The 19,675-nt window shown below is 40.5% G+C and overlaps 1 protein-coding gene and 2 non-coding genes across 3 annotated transcripts in view; all 3 read left to right on the top strand.

Annotated features, from left to right (window-relative positions):
* Window positions 1–19,675, top strand: part of GNL3 (G protein nucleolar 3) — a 28,970-nt gene that overhangs the window by 2,124 nt on the left and 7,171 nt on the right. The window contains exons 2-11 of the mRNA XM_089681914.1: window positions 1,712–1,770; window positions 2,892–3,029; window positions 3,138–3,239; window positions 5,422–5,499; window positions 7,200–7,332; window positions 7,774–7,877; window positions 9,675–9,810; window positions 13,151–13,238; window positions 13,963–14,137; window positions 16,147–16,289. Coding sequence (XP_089538040.1) covers window positions 1,712–1,770; window positions 2,892–3,029; window positions 3,138–3,239; window positions 5,422–5,499; window positions 7,200–7,332; window positions 7,774–7,877; window positions 9,675–9,810; window positions 13,151–13,238; window positions 13,963–14,137; window positions 16,147–16,289 — 1,156 coding nt within the window. The remainder of the gene's footprint in view (window positions 1–1,711; window positions 1,771–2,891; window positions 3,030–3,137; window positions 3,240–5,421; window positions 5,500–7,199; window positions 7,333–7,773; window positions 7,878–9,674; window positions 9,811–13,150; window positions 13,239–13,962; window positions 14,138–16,146; window positions 16,290–19,675) is intronic.
* LOC149458645 (small nucleolar RNA SNORD19) lies at window positions 7,549–7,621 on the top strand. The gene has a single exon (XR_016313402.1). It is a non-coding gene; the product is annotated as a small nucleolar RNA SNORD19 (small nucleolar RNA).
* LOC149458644 (small nucleolar RNA SNORD19) lies at window positions 9,858–9,931 on the top strand. The gene has a single exon (XR_016313403.1). It is a non-coding gene; the product is annotated as a small nucleolar RNA SNORD19 (small nucleolar RNA).

Below are 19,675 nucleotides of genomic sequence, written 5' to 3'. Positions count from 1 at the left end.
ATGCACTATATAGCTTTGTGTTTTGGCAGTGAGACGGGGCTTCCCACTCCCAGAACAAAAGCAAGTCAGGCTGAGCTCCTTGTATTTTCTTGTATTCTTCTAAAAGGCTGAGTCAGACAAATGACATCACAATCTACACCTTAGCCAAGCTGAGGAAGCTCATGTAATTGTTCATAGAATACAAAGCTCCCTGTGAATGGCTGAGCAGTGCTCAACTTGACTTTGCTCCAGGAGCAGGATGGAAGGTTCCTATTCTGCTGCCAGAACATAGCTCTGTATTCTGCATGTGGATGAGCCTACATATAGTTCATACAGGACTCACAGCTGCTTCATGTGTTTGTGAAGGCGATAGTTTGTTTGGTCCAAAGTGTTAGGCTTTAACCGCCTCCTGCCCACCATATAGTAATATGACGGACGAAAGGTGGTTCTTTCGTTCTGGGAGGACATCATATGACGTCCTCCCATTCTAACTGCGCATGCGCGGCTCCCAGAGCGCGCAGCGCAACGATCGGCGGTGCGCTGTGTCCCTAGGACACAGCGGATCACCGATCCACGGAAAGAGCCGAACATGTCGGCTCGGTCATGCGATCAGCTGTGTCCAATCACAGCTGATCACATATAAACGGGAATGCCAGTTATCGGCATTTCTCTCCCCATGAGCTGTCACGCTGACAGCTCGTGAGGAGAGCCGGTAATCGGCATTCCTCGGAGGGGACGTACACTGATGATCAGTGTGCCCTGATGATCTGTGTAGCGCCAGCAGCGCCACCTGTCAGTGTCCATCAGTGCTTATCCATGCCACCTGCCAGTGCCCATCAGTGCCACATATCAGGGCCCATCTGAGCTGCCTTTCAGTGCTGCCTATCAGTGCCTTATGAGTGCTGCCTTTCAGTGCCCATCAGTGATGCTTGTCAATGCCCATCAGTGCCACCTACCAGTGCCCATCAGTGCAGCCTATCTGTGCCCATCACTGCAGCCTCATTAGCGCACATCAGTGAAGGAGAAAAATCACTTTACAAAATTTTATAACAAACTAAGAAAAAAAGTTTTATTTTTTAAATTTTCAGTGGTTTTTGGTTTGTTTAAGAAAAAATAAAAAACCCAGAGGTGATTAATTACCACCAAAATAAAGCTCTATCTGTCACAAAAAAAGATAAACATTTCATATGGGTGCAGTGTTACATGACCGTGCAAGTGTAATTCAAAGTGCAACAGCGCTGGAAATTGGCCTGTGCAGGAAGTGCCCTGTAGGCTAGTGGTTAAAGATGCACTGCAGCTGTGTTCCTTTAGGACATACGATGTCTGCAGATAGCTTGCCTTTCTGGAAGCTCAATTTGCCAGACCACACTCCACAAACTGCCTTCCCCACCACTAGAGCCCCTGCTGTTTTAATGGGGCTTCTGGGTAACTGGGTGCCAATGATCTCTCACATGAAGATACTTTGGCTTGAACAGCATTACTAGCTTTAAACTTTGTCATGTGGTGTCGTGCTGGAGGAGGTAGAGGCTGCAGGGGTGACACATCTTAGTATCAAATCTTTTTTAATACCACATCAAACTTAACTGGACTTGGTATTTTGGCAGGGCCACTCCTTTTGTGTTTGTAATTGTCTTTCCTATGTATGTTACATTTGGGTAGGTAGTGCTAATGAGCCTGATTTTGTATTTGCTTTTTTTTTTCATATTTATTTTAATCCTTTTGTCTTTTACAGAGTTGAAGAAAGCTAGTAAGCGTATGACATGTCACAAACGTTATAAGATCCAGAAAAAGGTATGTATAGCCTTTGGAAGGTTTAAGTTCAACTGTTTTCTGTAAACCGATTTTTGAGAACAAACAAGTCACTGAACTCAACAGGCATGTAGGACAGGACTTTTCAGACTTGACTAGTTGCCTGTTCCAGTTCATTACGTTGTGAATGCAGGCTCAGAATGACAGCTTTAGAGGCTCCTGTGTTAAAGTGGAACTACAGTGAAGTGATCATGTTTTCTCTACCTTTATCCATTCACAAAAAGGCATGTGTTCATTTTACAGAATGCAGGAAGTTCTGTGCGCGAGATACAGCTCTTCACCCTGCCCTCCTCTTCGTCCATTCACAGTAAACCTTGTATTTAGTGACAAGAATTCAAGGCTTTTTGTGAATGGATGAGGAAGGTGAGACTGACACAATCCCTTCATTATACCAGAAGGCTCAGTCACCGCACTAAAAGGAGTGATGTGAGAAAGTTCCATCATGAATGAAACTTGTGTAAAGCTACTAAGCAGCTCTGTGGTCGTAGGATACAAATCTTTAGAAGTCACTTATTTACATTGTGCTTATTTCCTGGGGTTCCACTTTAACAAGCTGGCAAGCTCTCAACTTTTATTTTTGTTTCTTTACAAGTACTTTTTAAAAGATAAGTGCTCAAATGTTTCTAGATGGCTGCAGCATCGATTCTGTCCCCCACTGGCTCTACATTGAGAAATGAGGGATTAAAGACTCCTGATCACTCAGTTCTGTGGTCCGCTGTGTTCTCTTCACCTCCAGCACTCACTGGAGCGCCGGGCTCTTCAGGGGATGGAAGCGTCTGGCTTAGCCTTATTCTCACAGAATAATTTAGGATTATTCTTCCTTTCAAATCTGGTTAATAAGGCCATAGACCTGTTTTGAAAGGAAGTGTTTTATTTCTGGTATCATGGGCTTTCTTCTGAGTACCAGTCATGTTGAATGGTCACCTCCATATTTAGCAATTCTCCACAGAGTAGCCACAGCACATCATTTTTTTTATTTTCAATAGATATAATTGTAGCATTATCTGTCATTAGTGAAGCCTGCTTTTTCATTCCTTCTTTTTTTTTTTTTTTTTTTTTTTTAAACTTCATAATTCATACTAAAAATAAATATTTATTGAAAGGTCAGAGAACACAAACGGAAAGTAAGGAAAGAATCCAAGAAAGCTGGCCGCAAAAAGCTGAAGAGAGACATCAGCATTCCCAATGATGCCCCCTTCAAGGAAGACATTTTGCGTGAAGCAGAGCTCAGAAAGCAGATGGTAATGTCTGATATCAATTTTACTGGGATTTCTAATCGTGCTGTCTTTTCTATGGATTAGGATTACTTGATAAGTGCTGTTACTAACCTGTGTTCTTTATCTGTAAAGAGAGAGGATTTGAAGAAGGCCCGGAAACTTGAAAGACAGAAGGAAGTGGCAAAGAAAAGGAAATTGGAAGACAAAAAAGAAAAAAATGAAGCAAAACCAAAGGTATCCTTTTTTATGACAGTCCCAAAATCATAGTTCTACATTTGACAAGTGTAGGGCTTGGAAAATACTTCATGCGAGGTAGCTTGTGTCATGAAACAAGCAGTTTGGCCACAATGTTTATGATTTTTGGACATTATGCATTCTCGGTGATTGTACGGATTGAAGGGGGTGGGGGGGGGCAGGGGTTTACTAGGTGTTGCCTTCTAAAAAAAAAAAAAAAAAAAAAAAAATGTAGTGTCCTCTATTCCCCCTCCAACAGTGTCTCCTCTGTCCCCTTCACATAATCCTCCGACCACTTCCCCCCCCCCCCCCCCACAAACACACAGTGCGGTTTAGGTTGCACCGTCTATATGGCATAACAACTAGCTGGTGATCAACAACCAATTACTGAGGCATCTCCCACCCCCACGCTCCATCCAGCACTGATGCCTCCTGCTCTTCAGAGAACATGAGAGCTGTGGAGGCTTGGGGGAGGCAGAGCCGTGGTCACGGTCCCCCTGTAGGCTCCCGGTAGTTTATCTGATCGCAATCGATGGCTTGTTCCTCACTCCCTCACTTTGATTCAGCAAAGGGCATTGCCAGAAGATATGCAATAAATTGCCCTCTTCCTTTTGACAGCGCCAACACAACCTGGACCCTATACCCCCTGGACAGTAGTTTGTATCCTTGCTCTTGGAAGCGATTAGCTATTGAGGGTTTGTGAGCTAATTGAATGATCTGGTTCACTTGTTCTCTCATAAAGGACATCTGCAGATCTGCTTCCCAGTTGCGCACGTAAGAGGGGACGAACGTGTTGCGTGTTTACTATTTTATATAATACTGATAGAAGGTGAGGTGTATACTCCTTTGTGGCACAAAGGGAGGGGAGTGATCTGGTATATTTGTCAGAGTTTGCAATTGATTGTAAAAAGTGACGCTACTGGTAGGCCAAGCAGGCACTTAAAGGGGGTTGTACAAGAGTGCTAAACGTCTGAAGGGACATCCAGTTACACCGAGTCGCAAAATGCCTACACTGTGTAAAGCTCGCCTCCCCCAGGTGACGTATCTGCCTACTGTCAATTCCTGGAGGAAAGGTGGGGTAGGACCGTCAGTTTTGACACCCCGGTCTAGGTGATGGGGGGGTCACTAGAACTAATTGTGCAGGTGAGATACATTTATTTATTTTATTTTTTTTTTCTATCCCCTGAAAAATGCTTTGATTGGAGTTGCTCTTTAGGTGGACAACTTAGATGTAAACGCTGCTTTCTGAAGTTCTACTTGACGCCTGTCATTAGAGAAATATGAAAGGCTGCCATATCTGACCACTTTCCAATAACGCTAGTTGCCGAACTACTATGATGGTACTTTGACTTCAATGCATTATGAATCGCAGCCCCAAAAAAAGTATAGAAGTAAGGCATCTTCTTTTATTTTTCTTAAATTTTATTGAAAGAATATGCCACTAACAAATTCAACGTTGTGGTCATCAAAACAAGATCACGTATATCAGCAGAGGAATTCATATGGCAAAGGCAGTGTGGAAGGCAGGTTCTAATAAGATAGTGAGATATTAACATTGCAACTGCAGGCTTTACCATTTACAAGGCTTATGGGAAAAGTCGTCTGCGCAAGGTAATATCAGAGGGACCCTAGTATGCCAGAGTGAAAATCAGCAGCGCTATCTCCACACTGTGGTAAAGCTCTCAGTAGAAGGCTACCAAAGGAGGAAAGAGAAGTTAATGAAACTGGTAAGTGTGGAAAGAGAAGAGAGAGGAAGAAAAAAGCAGTGGGAACCAGTGAATGGGGGGCCTAGAAAGAGCCAGTAAAGAGAAGGGACAGGGGGGAGACTTATGGATACATGAAAAGGGTTGTTTAGGGGTAGGGGGGAGGAATTTTTGCTTTTCTGACAATCATGCTGTATGATCTAGTTCATGGACTCAAATATTAACTCTAAAGGTAGCCAGGCAACTAGAATTTTCAGAACAAGCCTGCAGTGGCATTCTAAGTATTTCTTCCCTAACAGATGTACTTTTAACCTCTTATTAAATTTTGGCACCTTTATATAAGTTCTAAGGTTCCATAGGTTGTAGGCTATTTTGAAGTGTTCTAGATGTTAATTTTCTGTTTGTAGTACATAATTCAGTCTTTTTGCATATAGTTTAACAACTGATTTCTAAAAGCTGCTATATTTCCTTTTTTCAAGGACATTCAAAAGGCTGCAAAACCAAAAAAGCCAGTGGCTAGAAATTCTGTTAAATCTTTTTGCATAGAGGTGAAGAAGGTAAGGTCTGACATGGCGAGTTTCTCACAATGTGTGACAGTTTGAATTTGTCAAAAAGTAAAACGGCGCTGGAATTGTATAGTGATTTAAAGTGGTTGTAAACCCTTGCATATACCAGTGAAGTGACTAGCCTCAGATGATACACAGAGATGAAACCAATCCTCCTACATAAGTTGTACCTGTCTATCTGCAGTCTTCTCTTTTCTACAGCCATTCAAAGTGCTAAAGCTTGCCTAATAGTTCAGAAAAAAGGGGGTGAAATTACATTCTGCAGAGCTCAGTGAAGAGAGCTAATTGGAGGGAAGAGACACCCCCTTCATGATGAAACAAATCCTCCTGTATATTATCCTCCTACATAACTTGTACCTGTTTGCAGTATTCTCTTCTCTGCATTTGTTCAAAGTGCTGACTTTGTAAAGCTTGTCAGAAAAGAGGGAGCTGAGAGATGAAATTGCACTCTACAGAGCTCAGGAACAAAGCTGAGGCTATCCATCAGCTAGAGCTCCCTCACCTGTGACCTTTTTTTTTTCTTGGTGTGAGGAAAGCTTGTCAGAAGTGATTCATGCTGTTATCAGAGGAATGAAGCTGCAGACAAAAATGACACTTGGTGCTCTTAATTAAGACAAGTACAAACTATAGAGGGATATGCTTTGTTCATATTTCATGTCTGAGGTTTACAACCACTCTAATGTAGTAAATTTATAACTTTTTTTTTTTTTTTTTTTGTTTCTTTTAATGATTTTCTTTTGGGTATCTTGGATTTTTGTGCATTTTAGGTTTGTTTTAACCGACCTTTGGAAACCTGTTACACCCCTATTTAGGGTGTAACTTGTTGCTAATACCACAATGCCTCTGCTTTGCAGGGATGAGAAACAGATTGCTCCCTCTGTACAGAGCTCTGTGTTTTGTCAACAAAGGGCTCTGGTCTGTGATTGCACACAGCTGATCAGCAGGTCCTGGCCGTGTCTTGCTGACAGGCTCCTGCTGTGTACAGTTACAGTGGGTGCAGGCCGGGAAGTTAGCGTGTGTGCCCAAAACCCAGAACTAGGCAACAACATGGTATGTCGCTTTGCCTACAGTACATTGCTGCTTGTGGTCACTAAGTTGTCAAAGTGCACAATTTATTTTATAGGAACTCTGCAGTTTGTTTAGAAGTTCAACTATACCTGTTAGCTGGAATTCTTGTTAGGAATCCAAGAAAAGGGCACCTAAGCGCATGAAAATCCGCAAGCTTTACACTCTGTCTTGCACTGACTTCAACTATCTATAGACTTCCACTCATTTTCAAGATAAATGGAGGGTATTGCAGTGGACACAGAATGTTGGCATATAGCTGTAGATCAGCTGTGTGAATATACTCAAAACTGCCATGTATCCTGCAGTAAGCCACATTTTCTATGTAGTCTAGTAGGGTGAGCCTGATATCGCTGCTAATTTCAAAGCCTTTTGGGGCTGCAGAAGAACTCTCTTGCAAGGTGGCGAGAGATGTGAAATCTAATGTATATGTCCTTTCAAAACAAATGTTTAACTGCCTTTTGAAAATAAATAGGCAAACCTACATGGTTGAAGGGAATTTAAAGCAGAATTAAAGTACATATTTTTATCTACCTAAATAGGTGTTAAAGGGTAGCAGATCTAGATCTAGACTGATCTAGCTTATATGTAAGCATGATTTAATTTATGTCCTAATTCCAATGCAGGTGATTGAGGCATCTGATGTTGTCCTGGAAGTGTTGGATGCTAGAGATCCTCTGGGTAGCCGGTGTCTGCAAGCAGAGCAATTGGTTCTTCAGTCTCCAAACAAGAAATTGCTGCTTGTCCTCAATAAAATTGGTAACTTTAATTTTGAAACCTTTCCTTGGAAAATATCAGTTGTTGGGGCTGATGCATTAAAACTGGAGGAAAGAAGTGATCAAGTATGTTGAGTTGCCTGTAGCAACCATTTAGGTTTTATGAAAAAACAGATTAGCAAAAAAACTCCAGTTTGTTCATGTTTTCTACTTTTCTGTTTTAATGAATTGGCCCTATAATGTTCTTACTGTCAGAAACAAGAAATGAGGAGAATGTTATGCAGTCTGAGCAAACAGTGAAGACTGTCAGATCCAACGCTGATCTTGTATTCTGAAGACTAAGGATTATGACACAGAAATGTTTTTATTTTACAAATTGAGTATCGCAGAATACTGTTAACAACACTGTTTTTTTTTTTCTAAAGCTAAATGCAAAGCTTGTATAAACTTTACAGTAGTTTCAGTTCAAGCTGTGTTTCTCTAGATCTCGTTCCCAAAGACAATATTGAGAAGTGGCTAAATTTTCTGACCAAGGAAATTCCAACAGTCGCCTTCAAATGTTCTACACAAGTGCGAGAAAAAAACTTGGTAAGTCATTTATGATCAAGGTAGTGTTTACTGTATGTAAAACACATTTGCTTCAGGCAAAATTTAATTATTTTTAAAAGGTGCTCAGTGTTTCTGTGCTGTGCATGATGAGTAGTCTGATCTGATTATCTTTTGATGAACACAAGATCCAACTCTGAGATCAGCATATGCCATCTGACCTGTCCATCCATGGATTGATCTCTGATCAACCCAAAGGGTCTTATCCAATACAATCATTATTAGTAAAGTTTTGATGTTACCCACTTTTGAGAGTGCCTTTTCCTATGATGTTTTTATAAAAACCTAGTTTGAGCCAGAATTCTCCTTTTTGAATTGGGAAGTGAAAATAGTAGATTGTAAGCTCGAAAGAGCAGGGCCCTCGAACCCCTCGTGTATTGTCTCATGTTCTGTCCCCCTCGCTAATGTACAGCGCTGAGCACACCCTTTGGCGCTATATAAATACTGTATAATAATAGTAATAATGAAGGCCACTATTTATGACCCCTGCTTTTTAGTTTTTGGGTTCTCCATACTGATAATTTGGCTTGTGTTGTCTGGAGTCACTTACTCAGAACAGGTATCGAGATTTACGGCATGCATGTTGTGGACCTGTGACTCAAAATCGTACATACAAGTCATACATAGCTAGGTATCTAGCATTATTGAAAGACCAGCAATTGACCGAGTCACTTTAAAGTAAAACATTAAGAAAATATCTTTTGCAGAGCAGAGATCATAATGCCATCCACACACTTCTCTGCCTCAACCACAGAATACAAATATTCCAGTAAATGGTTGAGCGGCACTCAGCCCAACTCTGTTTTGTCCTGGGAGTGAGATGGGAAGTTTCCATCTCACTGCTGCAATACATTTTATACTGTAAGTAGCTGAGGCGACAAAGTGAATACAGCGCACTTGTTAGTGCAGTAAATAGTTCATTTAGGCCAGTGTTTCTCAACTCCAGTCCTCATGGACCCCCAACAGGTCATGTTTTCAGGATTTCCCTCAGATGAAACAGCTGTGGTAATTACTAAGGCAGTGAAACTGATCAAATCACCTGTGCAAAATAATGGAAATCCTGAAAACATGACCTGTTGGGGGTCCATGAGGACTGGAGTTGAGAAACACTGATTTAGGCCAACTTGGCCCAAATTAACTATGTAAAGGGACATTAACCTCCCTGGCGGTAACCCCGAGCCACACTCAGGATTACAATGTAGTGTGTAGTGTAACTTACCTTGTCCCTGCAATCCCCTGATGTTCTCCGGCCGATGCTGACATCTGTCTTCTGGGTTCCTTTCCCTGCGAGCGCCATGACACGGGGGGGGCTAAACCAACGGGAGATTAAAAAAAGTAAAGACATGCACAAAATACATTGTAATCTGTTAGGATTACATTACTGTATTAAACAATTTCACCTCAATTTTGTCCAGTGCCCTGCCTGCACTTTTTAACTGTTCTTTTTGCCTGGAAAATTGAACTTCCATGGCATCCAAAAAGCGTCCCTTTTTAGGTCAAAAGCGGTTTTAGACCAGCTAGAAATCAGCGATGGTGAATTAGAATCACTTGCAGAATTGAGCGATAGTGATTCGTGGAGAAATTTGTCATCACACTGAAATTTCCATGCAAAACAATATACCACTTTGATATTCAAAAATATTGCCATAATCAAACCGCCAGGGAGGTTAAACATGGAGATAATCTTTAATGATTGCAATAGTGCCTTTTGTGGTCACCTTTTTAACATGAGTGTGAATTCGGTAGCCAACGAGTTTTTTTTTTTTTTTTTTCTTAAAGCCAAGTAATGGTCCAAAGGCAGCGTCCGGCATTGATGTTTCCAAAGGGACTGTATGCCATGGAGGAGATTCGTTACTGCAAATCCTACATCGCTTCCGTCGATCACCTAATGAAGGCATTAAAGTTGGTTTAATAGGTATGAAAGTGTGTGGTGGTAAAGTTATACAGAAAATGAGCAGATAAGAGAAATGAGGAGAACAGCAAAAAGTCTGATGTCTTTGATGACTGTCAGATCCAACTCTGATCTCATTTATTTGTTATGCTTGTGTAATCTAGTTTTTTTCCAATTTAGGAGACCTGTATATATGTAATTCATATTGGCAAAATGTTGAGGTAGTCAAGCAAATCAACATCAGCAAGAAACATTTACAACTCCAAAAATTACATTAAAAATGTTATTTTTTTTACAAAAGCATTCAAAAGTTAAGGATGAAAATCTATTCCATTGATTACAAGAATATATATAAAGCACAAATAATTACCCCTATTTCTGTCAGGCAGAGTGTTTGGCAGAAACCTATGTGGGTCTTTCATCTGGAGGCCTTTTACCTCAGTGAGCCAGGCGCCTATATTAGATGTGTATTTTTGGAGGTGATGAATTCAGCTGATAATGGTCTGGTATGACTCCCCAATTGTTGTGGTTATATATGCTTTCAGACATGTATGCATAAGATTAAATGTATGAGATACATTTAATCTTCTGCATATCATTTACAGAGAAGCGTCCTCTGTACAATGTGTCCTTTTCACCTGCAGATAAGCCTATAGTCTTACATTCTGGTGCATGCTAGGAATCAAGTATTTCTCCAGCAGGATTTTTCTACAGCATATGAAGACTTGTTTGGTGTTCTTCATGAAATAGTGAAACATTTTTCAATGCAAGAGAAAACGCCAACACTCTGTGCTGCACTTGCTAGATCTTACAGTCTTGATTGAATAGTGTATGGGGGACGTAAAATAATTTGAAATCATCAGCATGTGGATCTACAAAACTGCATATAGGTAAAAAAAAACATGAACAATTTGTGTAAAAGGTATATACCTAAAAAAAAAAAAAAAAAAAAGTGTGTATGCTTTGCTTTTTTTTTTTTTTTTTCCCTATCGCACACTATATAATCCCGGAGGTAAGGTTGTAATTGGTTTGTTGCTAACACAGTTGGCTGGGGGAAGGCTGCTTTCTGAGCAGGCTGGGAACCCAAGTGCTACAAAAGAGAAAAGGGATGGGGAGAGAGGCATCAGGCTGCCAATAGTTTAGCGATTTTTATTAAAATGCATTTTTGTATAAAATGCAATAATTATGCACTCGCTGGTAACGAGCTTTGAATAAAGCTCCAAATAGAGACATCAGTCCAAGGCCCAGTGCCCACTGTAAGCAGCTCTGTGAAGCCGAAGCAGGAATTTAAGCAAGCCGCCGGGGAGACCCTGCTGGAGACCAGAGCTGTCAAATGTCCAGGGTCCTGTGACCAATTGGAACGTGTTTTGGAGGCCAAATTGCACCACCTTCATCAGCCTGACATTTACCCTAACCACCAGGGATTATATACTTACTGCCATAAGCCCTATAGTGCCCAAAACAATTATTGGCATAAGGACATTGAGGGAGCAGAGCAGTAAAACAGTATTATTAGAACATAAAGTATTATACACTATAATTTAAAGTTAAATAGATATGTATATAAAGTTAAATATACATCTTGTTGGTATCACATATGTGGATAAACATAAAATTACTGAATTCTATATGGATGCATGTGTACACACACACATACATACATACACACACACACACATACATACATACACACACACATACATACATATGTATGTGCACAGATGCATGCCTACAATACACATACATATTTTTTCCCCTTTATGAGAATAAACCTCATTAACCATATCGGAAAACAATGCAGCAATCAAGAGCGTATTGAGATCTAAAGATATGAAAATTGAGTATTTTTGTTCATATTAGATCAACTTAATAGATCATATCAAATGATATAAACCAAAATAGATATTAAATCATATGTGAGTTAGCGTCGTGTATGTACACAATGCAACAACAAAGGGAAATTCTAAAAACAGCGGGTAAAATAATTATCGAACACATCCCCATTTTTTTCAGTAAATATATATTTCTAAGGGTACTATTGACATGAAATTTTCACCACTTGTCGGTAACAACCCATGCAGTCCAAACATACAAAGAAACCAAAACAAATAAGTTCAGAAATTTTAAGTTATGTGTAATAAAATGGAATGACACAGGGAAAAAGTATTGAACACATGAAGAAAGGGAGGTGCAAAAAGGCATGGAAAGCCGAGACACCAGCTGAAATCTATCAGTAATTAGAAAGCAATCCTGCCCCTTGTCAGTGCAAATTAATATCCGCTGGTTCAGTCTCAACTGATGGCTTATAAAAAAAAAAAAAAAGTGTCTTGTTACCAAGGTGTCACACAGGAAACATCTCATGATGTGTAAAACCAAAGAGCTCTCTTGAGAGCTTTTGAAACCTTATTGGTCCAAAACATACTGATCGCATTGGTTACAGAAGGATTTCTAAATTTCTGACTGTTCCAGTGAGTACTGTTGCACCCATAACCCTGAGCCATACAATTGCACAATAATTTGAAGTTAAATATATTATTTGATATAAATAATTTTAAATCTACATATTGTTTGTATCTCATCCACATATGTGATGAGATACCAACATTATGTATATTTAACATTATTTATATTGAATAATATTTATATTTAACGTTGATTGAGTATATTCCTTTGTTATAATGCTGTTTTTCTGCTATGCTCCCTCAATGTGCCTATGCTGATAATTACTTTGAGCACTATAGGGTTAATGACAGTGAGTATTCAATCTCTGGAGGTTAGGGTAAATGTCAGGCTGATAGAGGTGTGATTTGGCCTCCAACGCTTTCTGATTTGGTCACTGCACCCTGGACATTTGACCGCTCTGACAGATCTGGTCTCCAGCAGGTTCTCCCCACTAGCTTGCTTGGATCCCTGCTTCGGCTTTACAGCACTCCTGACAGTGGCACTGATGTGGACTGGACTGATGTCTCCATTTGGAGCTTGATTCCAGCTCATTACCAGTGATGTCTGTGAGTGCATAATTATTGCATTTGATGCCCTTTTTTTTTTATTTAATAAAATTTGCTACACTATTGACTGCTTGGTGCCTCCCTCACCATCCCTTTTTTTTTTCTCTTTTTGAAACATTTTTCAGTTTGATATTAGCATCTTTATTTAGTCCAATGAATATAGGACACACCCATAGCACATAATTTGTGTAACCTTTTCCTTCCTCTTCACTGAAGACAGAGTACACCTCTCAAGGGTTAACCCTGCCCTCAAGAGGATTTGAGCTATGGGGAAAAAACTTTCACTTTAAAAGGTTAATTTACAGGCACTTTATCTTATGGAAAATGAAGCACCCTTTTCAATATTTTTGTTCCAGGATTTTCAAATGTTGGAAAGAGCAGCATAATTAACAGCCTGAAGCAGTTCAGAGTGTGTAATGTTGGTGCGTTGAAAGGCACTACAAGGTAAGAGCCTTAGTCTAAGACTGATTTCATGACTGTCCTTGTTTTTTAATGAGGTGTTTGATGACCGATTGGGTCCATTCAATCCAACTCTGAACCTTTTGAGTTATTTTCATTTATTCTGTATCGGAGGTCTCCAAACTTTCCTAGCAAAGGGCCAGGTTACTGTCCTTCAGACGTTCGTGGGGCTGGACTGTGACCAGTGCGATTAGATAATGCCTCAGGCTTGATGGTCAGCAGGATTAAAATAAATGCTTAGTGCCCCCATCGTTGGTGTCAGTGGGAGGAATAGTGCCCCCACCGTTCGTGTCAGTGGGAGGAAGAATGTCCCAATGGTTGGATAAAGGCAAACTTCTTCTCCGCATATCCTCCATAGCAAGCCGACTGCTGCGAGAGCACTTTAGCAGACATGCACCCAAGCCAGGCTGTGTGCGTCCACAGATGCACAAAGCATGACTCTGCTACGCGCCCTGCTTTTTCCTTACAGGATTTTACTGATAGTAGCTGGAGCTAATGGCTCCCACTGCTATCAGTCTCCTATGAATACAGGGAAAAAGGGAGTAGAGCTGGTATTGAAGGTGTGGTGTTTTTTTTTTGTTTTGTTTTGTTTTGTTTTTTTCCTTTGCGGAGAATGCATTAAGGAAAAAAAAAACCTTTTTTCTTTATTTAGAACCACTTTTAAATGTGATTCTATAGGCTTTCAATTTTTTTTTTTTTTTATCTTCAGGATCATTCAAGATGTAAATGTTGACCAAGTACTTAAAGTGACTGACAGTCCCAGTTTTGTGGTGTCTTCTGATAATCCACCTGCCACTCTAGCAATGAGAAATGTGTTTCCAAAGGAAGATGATGACCTTTTGGAGAATGTTAGGGTGATTATAAAACATTGTGACAAACAGCAGGTGCGTGAAGTTTTTATACAGATTTTAACTCCTCCCTAAAAAAAAAACTGATTTTGTTTTAATTGTTGCTCAGCTTAAGGTCTCATGCACACTGGGCCTCTGGCATTTTTTTTCTACAGCCAGTAAATTCCCCAGTATGTTATCCTTTGTGTCCATGCACACACAGGCTTTAATAAGCTTTTTTTGGCTGGGATGTTTTTGTTGCTGGGAAAAAAAACACAACTTGTGGATTTCAAGAGGGATTTTTTAATTTTAGTTTTAGAAACACTCTAACACTGGTCAACGCCTTAGGCCTCATGCACACTAAACGTTCTGAAAACACCAGTAGCATTGGCTGTAAAATGCCACGTTTTGCTGTGTTTTTGCATTAGCATTTTTAGCAAAACTACTCCCACACAAGCTTGAGGTTCTCAAATGCTGGATAGCCACGGTTTGCAGCGTTGGTGGTTTTACAGCTAAAAACCTCCTCTTCAAACTCAGTAGTTCTGGGGTTTTTCCCAGCCTGAAAATGCCACTGCCCAAAACTGCTGATATAAGCCTATGTGTGCATGGACACACAGGATAACATGCTGGGGAGTTTACTGGCTGTAGAAGGTAAAAGAGCCCTAAACAGCAGCTGTAAAAATGCTCTGTGTGCATGAGGCATAAAGCACACCTGTAATGAGAGAAATCTGTGTTGTCTTCAGAAAATGTTAGTAGCCAGACTGTCTGGCTTAAATACTTTTGAACCACTAAATGAAAATAAATATGGTACAAATGAAAATATTAAAATATTAGCTCCTTTTTTGCTCTACGTTTTTCATGTTGGATAATTAAATCATTGAAGCTGTATCCAGACTGCCATGGAACTAGCATTTTCAGAAGTCTGTATTGGCATACTCTTTTTCTCATGACTGGTGTATACGATTGTTAGATTTGTTACCCAACGGAACTTCATCGTTAGAGTACTTCCACACTGTCTCCAGACAGGAAATAAGAAATTTGACCAAATAGTGAAAAGAATGCTTCCTCTTGAAAAGTATGTCAATTTATGATTAAAAATGTCATTGCAGAGGTTTTCAGCATCAAGATTTTAAAGGCCACCTTGACTCAATACTTTGTTAAACTGAGATAGGCCCATACTGTGGCAGCTCCCTGGACCTCTTCAGTGAGCTTCATGTGCATTGCAGTTGAACTGGCACTCCATTGGTGCCTTGCCAACCTGCTCAGGAGGCCTTTTTAAACCATTCCCCATTCTGCCTGCTGCTTCAAGACAAGCTTTTGATTTAATATCTGCATTTCTGCTTGCAATATGTATAGGAATTGTTGGAGACTCTTGTGCACTTTTTAGTGAATTGACCTCCTCTGTAATTCTTTTGCCCCCAGCCACCTCCAAATCTCCAAATTAATTTTTTAGCTGCTGTGGTCTTCCTATTCGAGGTTGCTGCATTAAGTTCTTCATGGTCCCACTGTAGGTAGGAACGTAGATACCCTCTCCTGAGATGAACTAGAAACTCTGAACTGTGGAATTTGTGGAGAGTGTTCCAAGCAAATGGAAGTGTGCGTGAAAAGGAGAGGTTTGGAGCTCAGGACATCATAAGGAGGCAGAAAACAGTGTGTACAAAAAAAAAAACTAGGGGATATGTAGTCAATATTTTTGGGGAGGAAAGTATTATGTTTAGTGTCATGTATAATCATTTTAATATTGTGAACATATACATTTATCGAAAAGACTCAGCATTTTTAAAATGTGGGAAAGAAAATAAGAAAACCATATATAAATAAATATATATATATATATATATATAAAATCTTTCATCAAATAATTGGTCCTGATTCAAACATGCTGACTTGTGCATAGACACAGGGCATTTCATTTTTGGTATAATGCACATTTGCAAAGCAGAATTAAAACCATTCATCTACAGGGAAGATGACAAATAAGGCTTATCTTGATTGTCTGCTTGCTGGTTTTGTAGGCTACTTTTGAATGTGTTGAATACATCCCCTTCTCTTTTTTTTTTCTCTAGACCATGTTGCAATATAATGTTTCAGACTTCAGGAATTCCCTGGAGTTTTTAGACCTACTTGCCCGCAGGAGAGGCCTACTGATGAAGGGTGGAGTAACTAATGTGCAAGGAGCAGCCAGATTGTTCCTGGATGACTGGATGGGGTGAGAATATTTTACCGTTTGTTTAACCACTGGGCCCTCCTGAGGATTTACCCCCCCCCCCCCCCACCGATCCGGCCATTTTTTTGCGTGACGGCGCTGCATTACTTTGACAATTGCGCAGTAATGCAATGCTGCACCAAAATAGAATTTACGGTTTTTTTTTTTCCATGAACTGACCTTTCTTCTGGTATTTGATTGCCTTTGCTTTTTTTTTTTTTTTTGCACTATATAAAAAACAATACTTTTTGCTATTTAAACATGTCCAGTAAAAAAAAATTTAAATCACATTTCATCATAGATTTACGCCAAAATGTATTCTGCTACATGTCTTTGATAGGAAAAAAAATCCCTTTACGTGAAAGTTATAGCGTTAACAAATGGTGGTATAGATACTGGAATATATATATATATATATATATATATATATATATATATATATATTTTTTTTTAACCACTTCCCTTCCGGCCGCTGTTTATAAACGGCAGGACGGGACACCTACAGGAGCGGGTTGCCGCCTCTAAACGGCACCTTCTATCTGAGGCTCATGCGCGGCTCCTAGAGCGCGCACCCGCGAGCCCGATGATCGCCGAGTCCGACGGACACGGTGGATTACGTGGCATGGTATGGGACCAATGAAATCGGTCTCATACCATGTGATCAGCTGTGTCCAATAAGGACACAGCTTAAGTGTAAACAAAAGCCGCATGGTGCGGCTTCCGCCTCCTTCTCCTCACACGGAGTTGTCTGTGAAAGGAGAAACATCGAAGAATAGGTTGTAGCTAACTGCCCTCCACCTCAGTGACACCTGATTGCCCCAACAAGTGGCCCCGATCGCCCCAACAAGTGGCCCCGATCGCCAGTGGCCCCGATCGCCAGTGGCCCCGATCGCCAGTGGCCCCGATCGCCGCACAAGTGGCCCGGCAGTGTCCCCGATCGCCACAGTGTCCCCGATCACCATACAGTGTAGTGTGCCTGTTCATAAAGTGTCCCTGATCTCTGCCACACCAGTGGATCCTGTTCACTGCCATCGTCTGTAAGGAGAGAGATCCAGTACAGCTAACTGTGAGTAATTTTCAGCCTTTGCACAGAGTTTACACACACTCACAAAACATTGCCAGCCACCTCACTGTATCTCTGATTTTTGCCCAACAGTGACTAGTGTGAACCAACTGCAGCCAGATATCTGTCCCTCACTGCAACACCATCCTGATCACTGCCATACCAGTGGGTCCTGATCAGTGTCAAAAATATGGCCAAAAGATCATATACAAGCGAGGAGGCATTTCAAATTCTGAGTATGACAGATGAGAGTGACGGAGAACTTAAAACATACCTTGGGGTGTTTGCTTTCCAAAATGGGGTCTTTTTGTGGATAATTCAATTGTCCTGATGCTCCAGGGCCTCCAAAACAGCAATAGGTAGTTAAGAAATTAGATGTGCGATCTTTGCCCTTAGAACGCTAACAGGTGCTTATTGGATGTGGAACCCCTCTATGTGGCCAGACTGTGAAAAAGTCTCACACATTTGGTATCGCCATATTCAGCAGGAGTTAAAGAATGCGTTTTGAGGTATCATTTTAAGTATGCCTATGCTGTGTAATAGAAATATCTCATAGATTAACAACTTTGCGTAAAAAAAAATACATTTTAATTTTCTTTTCACATTTTCCAAAAACATGTGGCAAAAAATGAAGTCTTCAGAGGACTCCCCATGCCTCTTAAAACATACCTTGAGGTGTTTTCTTTCGAAAATGGGGTCATTTTGTGGGTAATTCAATTGTCCTGGTGCTCCAGGACCTCCAAAACTGTGATACAGTCAAGAAATTAGATGTGTAATTTTTGCCCCTAGAACGCCTAAGGGTGCTTATTGGATGTGGGGCCCTTCTATGTGGTTAGGCTGTGAAAAAGTTTTACACATGTGGTATCGCCATACTCAGGATGAGTAGCAGAATGTGTTTTGGGGTGTAATTGCAAGTATGCCTATGCCGTGTGAGAGAAAGAACTTGTTAAATGACAACTTTGTGGGAAAAAAAAAAAAGAATTTTTTTTACTTTCATCATTTCCTTAAAAAATTGGCAAAAAATGAAAACTTCAAAAAACTCCCCATGCCTCATTAAATACCTCAGACTGTCTACTTTCCAAAAAGGGGTCGTTTGGGGGGTATTTGTACTGTCCTGGCATTTTAGGGCCCCAAGAAATTATATAGGTAGTCTGTGCATCAGGATTGATACATTTTCAAATATATCAAATATATATACCGTGGTCTGTGGACTCTATAACTTTCACAAAGACTAAATAATACACACTGATTTGGGTTATGTCTACCAACAAAATGTAGCACAATGGATTTTGGCCTAAATTTATGAAGAAAGTATATTTATTTGCAAAATTTAGTATCAAATACTAAGAAAAACATGTTTTTTTTTCAAAATTTTCAGTCTTTTTTCATTTTTCTAGCAAAAAATAAAAACCCCAGTGATGATTAAATACCACCAAATTAAAGCTCTATTTGTTTGAAAAAAAATGATAATAATTTCATTTAGATACAGTGTTGTATGCCTGAGTAATTGTCATTCACAATGTGAGTGCGCCGAAAGCTGAAAATTGGCCTGGACAGGAAGGGGGTAAAAGTGTCCGGACAGGAAGTGGTTAATAGCGGGACTGCGGCATGCATTCTGATATTTGAGGTTAAAACTGACTTGGTGTCACGGACATCCCTAGTGACACCAATACAGTGATCAGTGCTAAAAAAAGACACTGGGCAGGAAGGGGCTAACATGAGGGGCGATCAAAGGGTTAACTGTGTGCTGGGATTGTTTTACTGGAGGACGGTGTGTTGGTTCTTTACTGTAAGCACACTGCACAGCCATCCAGACCAGTGTGCCCGAGCCGACAGGGAGGACGACTGTTAGTAAACAAAGCAGCCCTCCTCCCAGTCGGAGATCCTCGGTAATCATCGGTCAGGACCCGGTGATTGATGGCCGCGAATGGCGGCGCGGGTAGGGCTTGCGCGTCCCCTACCCGTAAGAACGAAATCACGTGTGTATATATACATGATTTTGCGCACCCCTGCCGCCTTGTGGCAGTATATCTGCTATAGGGCAGTCGGGAAGAGGTTAACCACTTGCCTACCAGGCACTTATACCCCCTTATTTACCAGGCCAATTTTCAGCTTTCAGCGCTGCCGCACTTTAATTGACAATTGCGCGGTCATGCAACATTGTACCCATATGAAATTTTGATCATTTTTTTCTCACAAATAGAGCTTTCTTTTGGTGGTATTTAATCGCCGCTGGGCGCTTTACTTTTTGCGCTATAAATAAAAAGTGCAAAAAATTTGAAAAAAAAAAGTTTCTTTGTTTCTATTATAAAATTTTTCAAACAGG

The sequence above is a fragment of the Staurois parvus genome, unplaced genomic scaffold (genome assembly GCF_062004578.1).
Source record: "Staurois parvus isolate SC_StPar_1 unplaced genomic scaffold, SC_StPar_1.0 ptg000282l, whole genome shotgun sequence".
Lineage (NCBI taxonomy): Eukaryota > Metazoa > Chordata > Amphibia > Anura > Ranidae > Staurois > Staurois parvus.
This window is presented reverse-complemented; position numbering and strand designations above follow the sequence as displayed.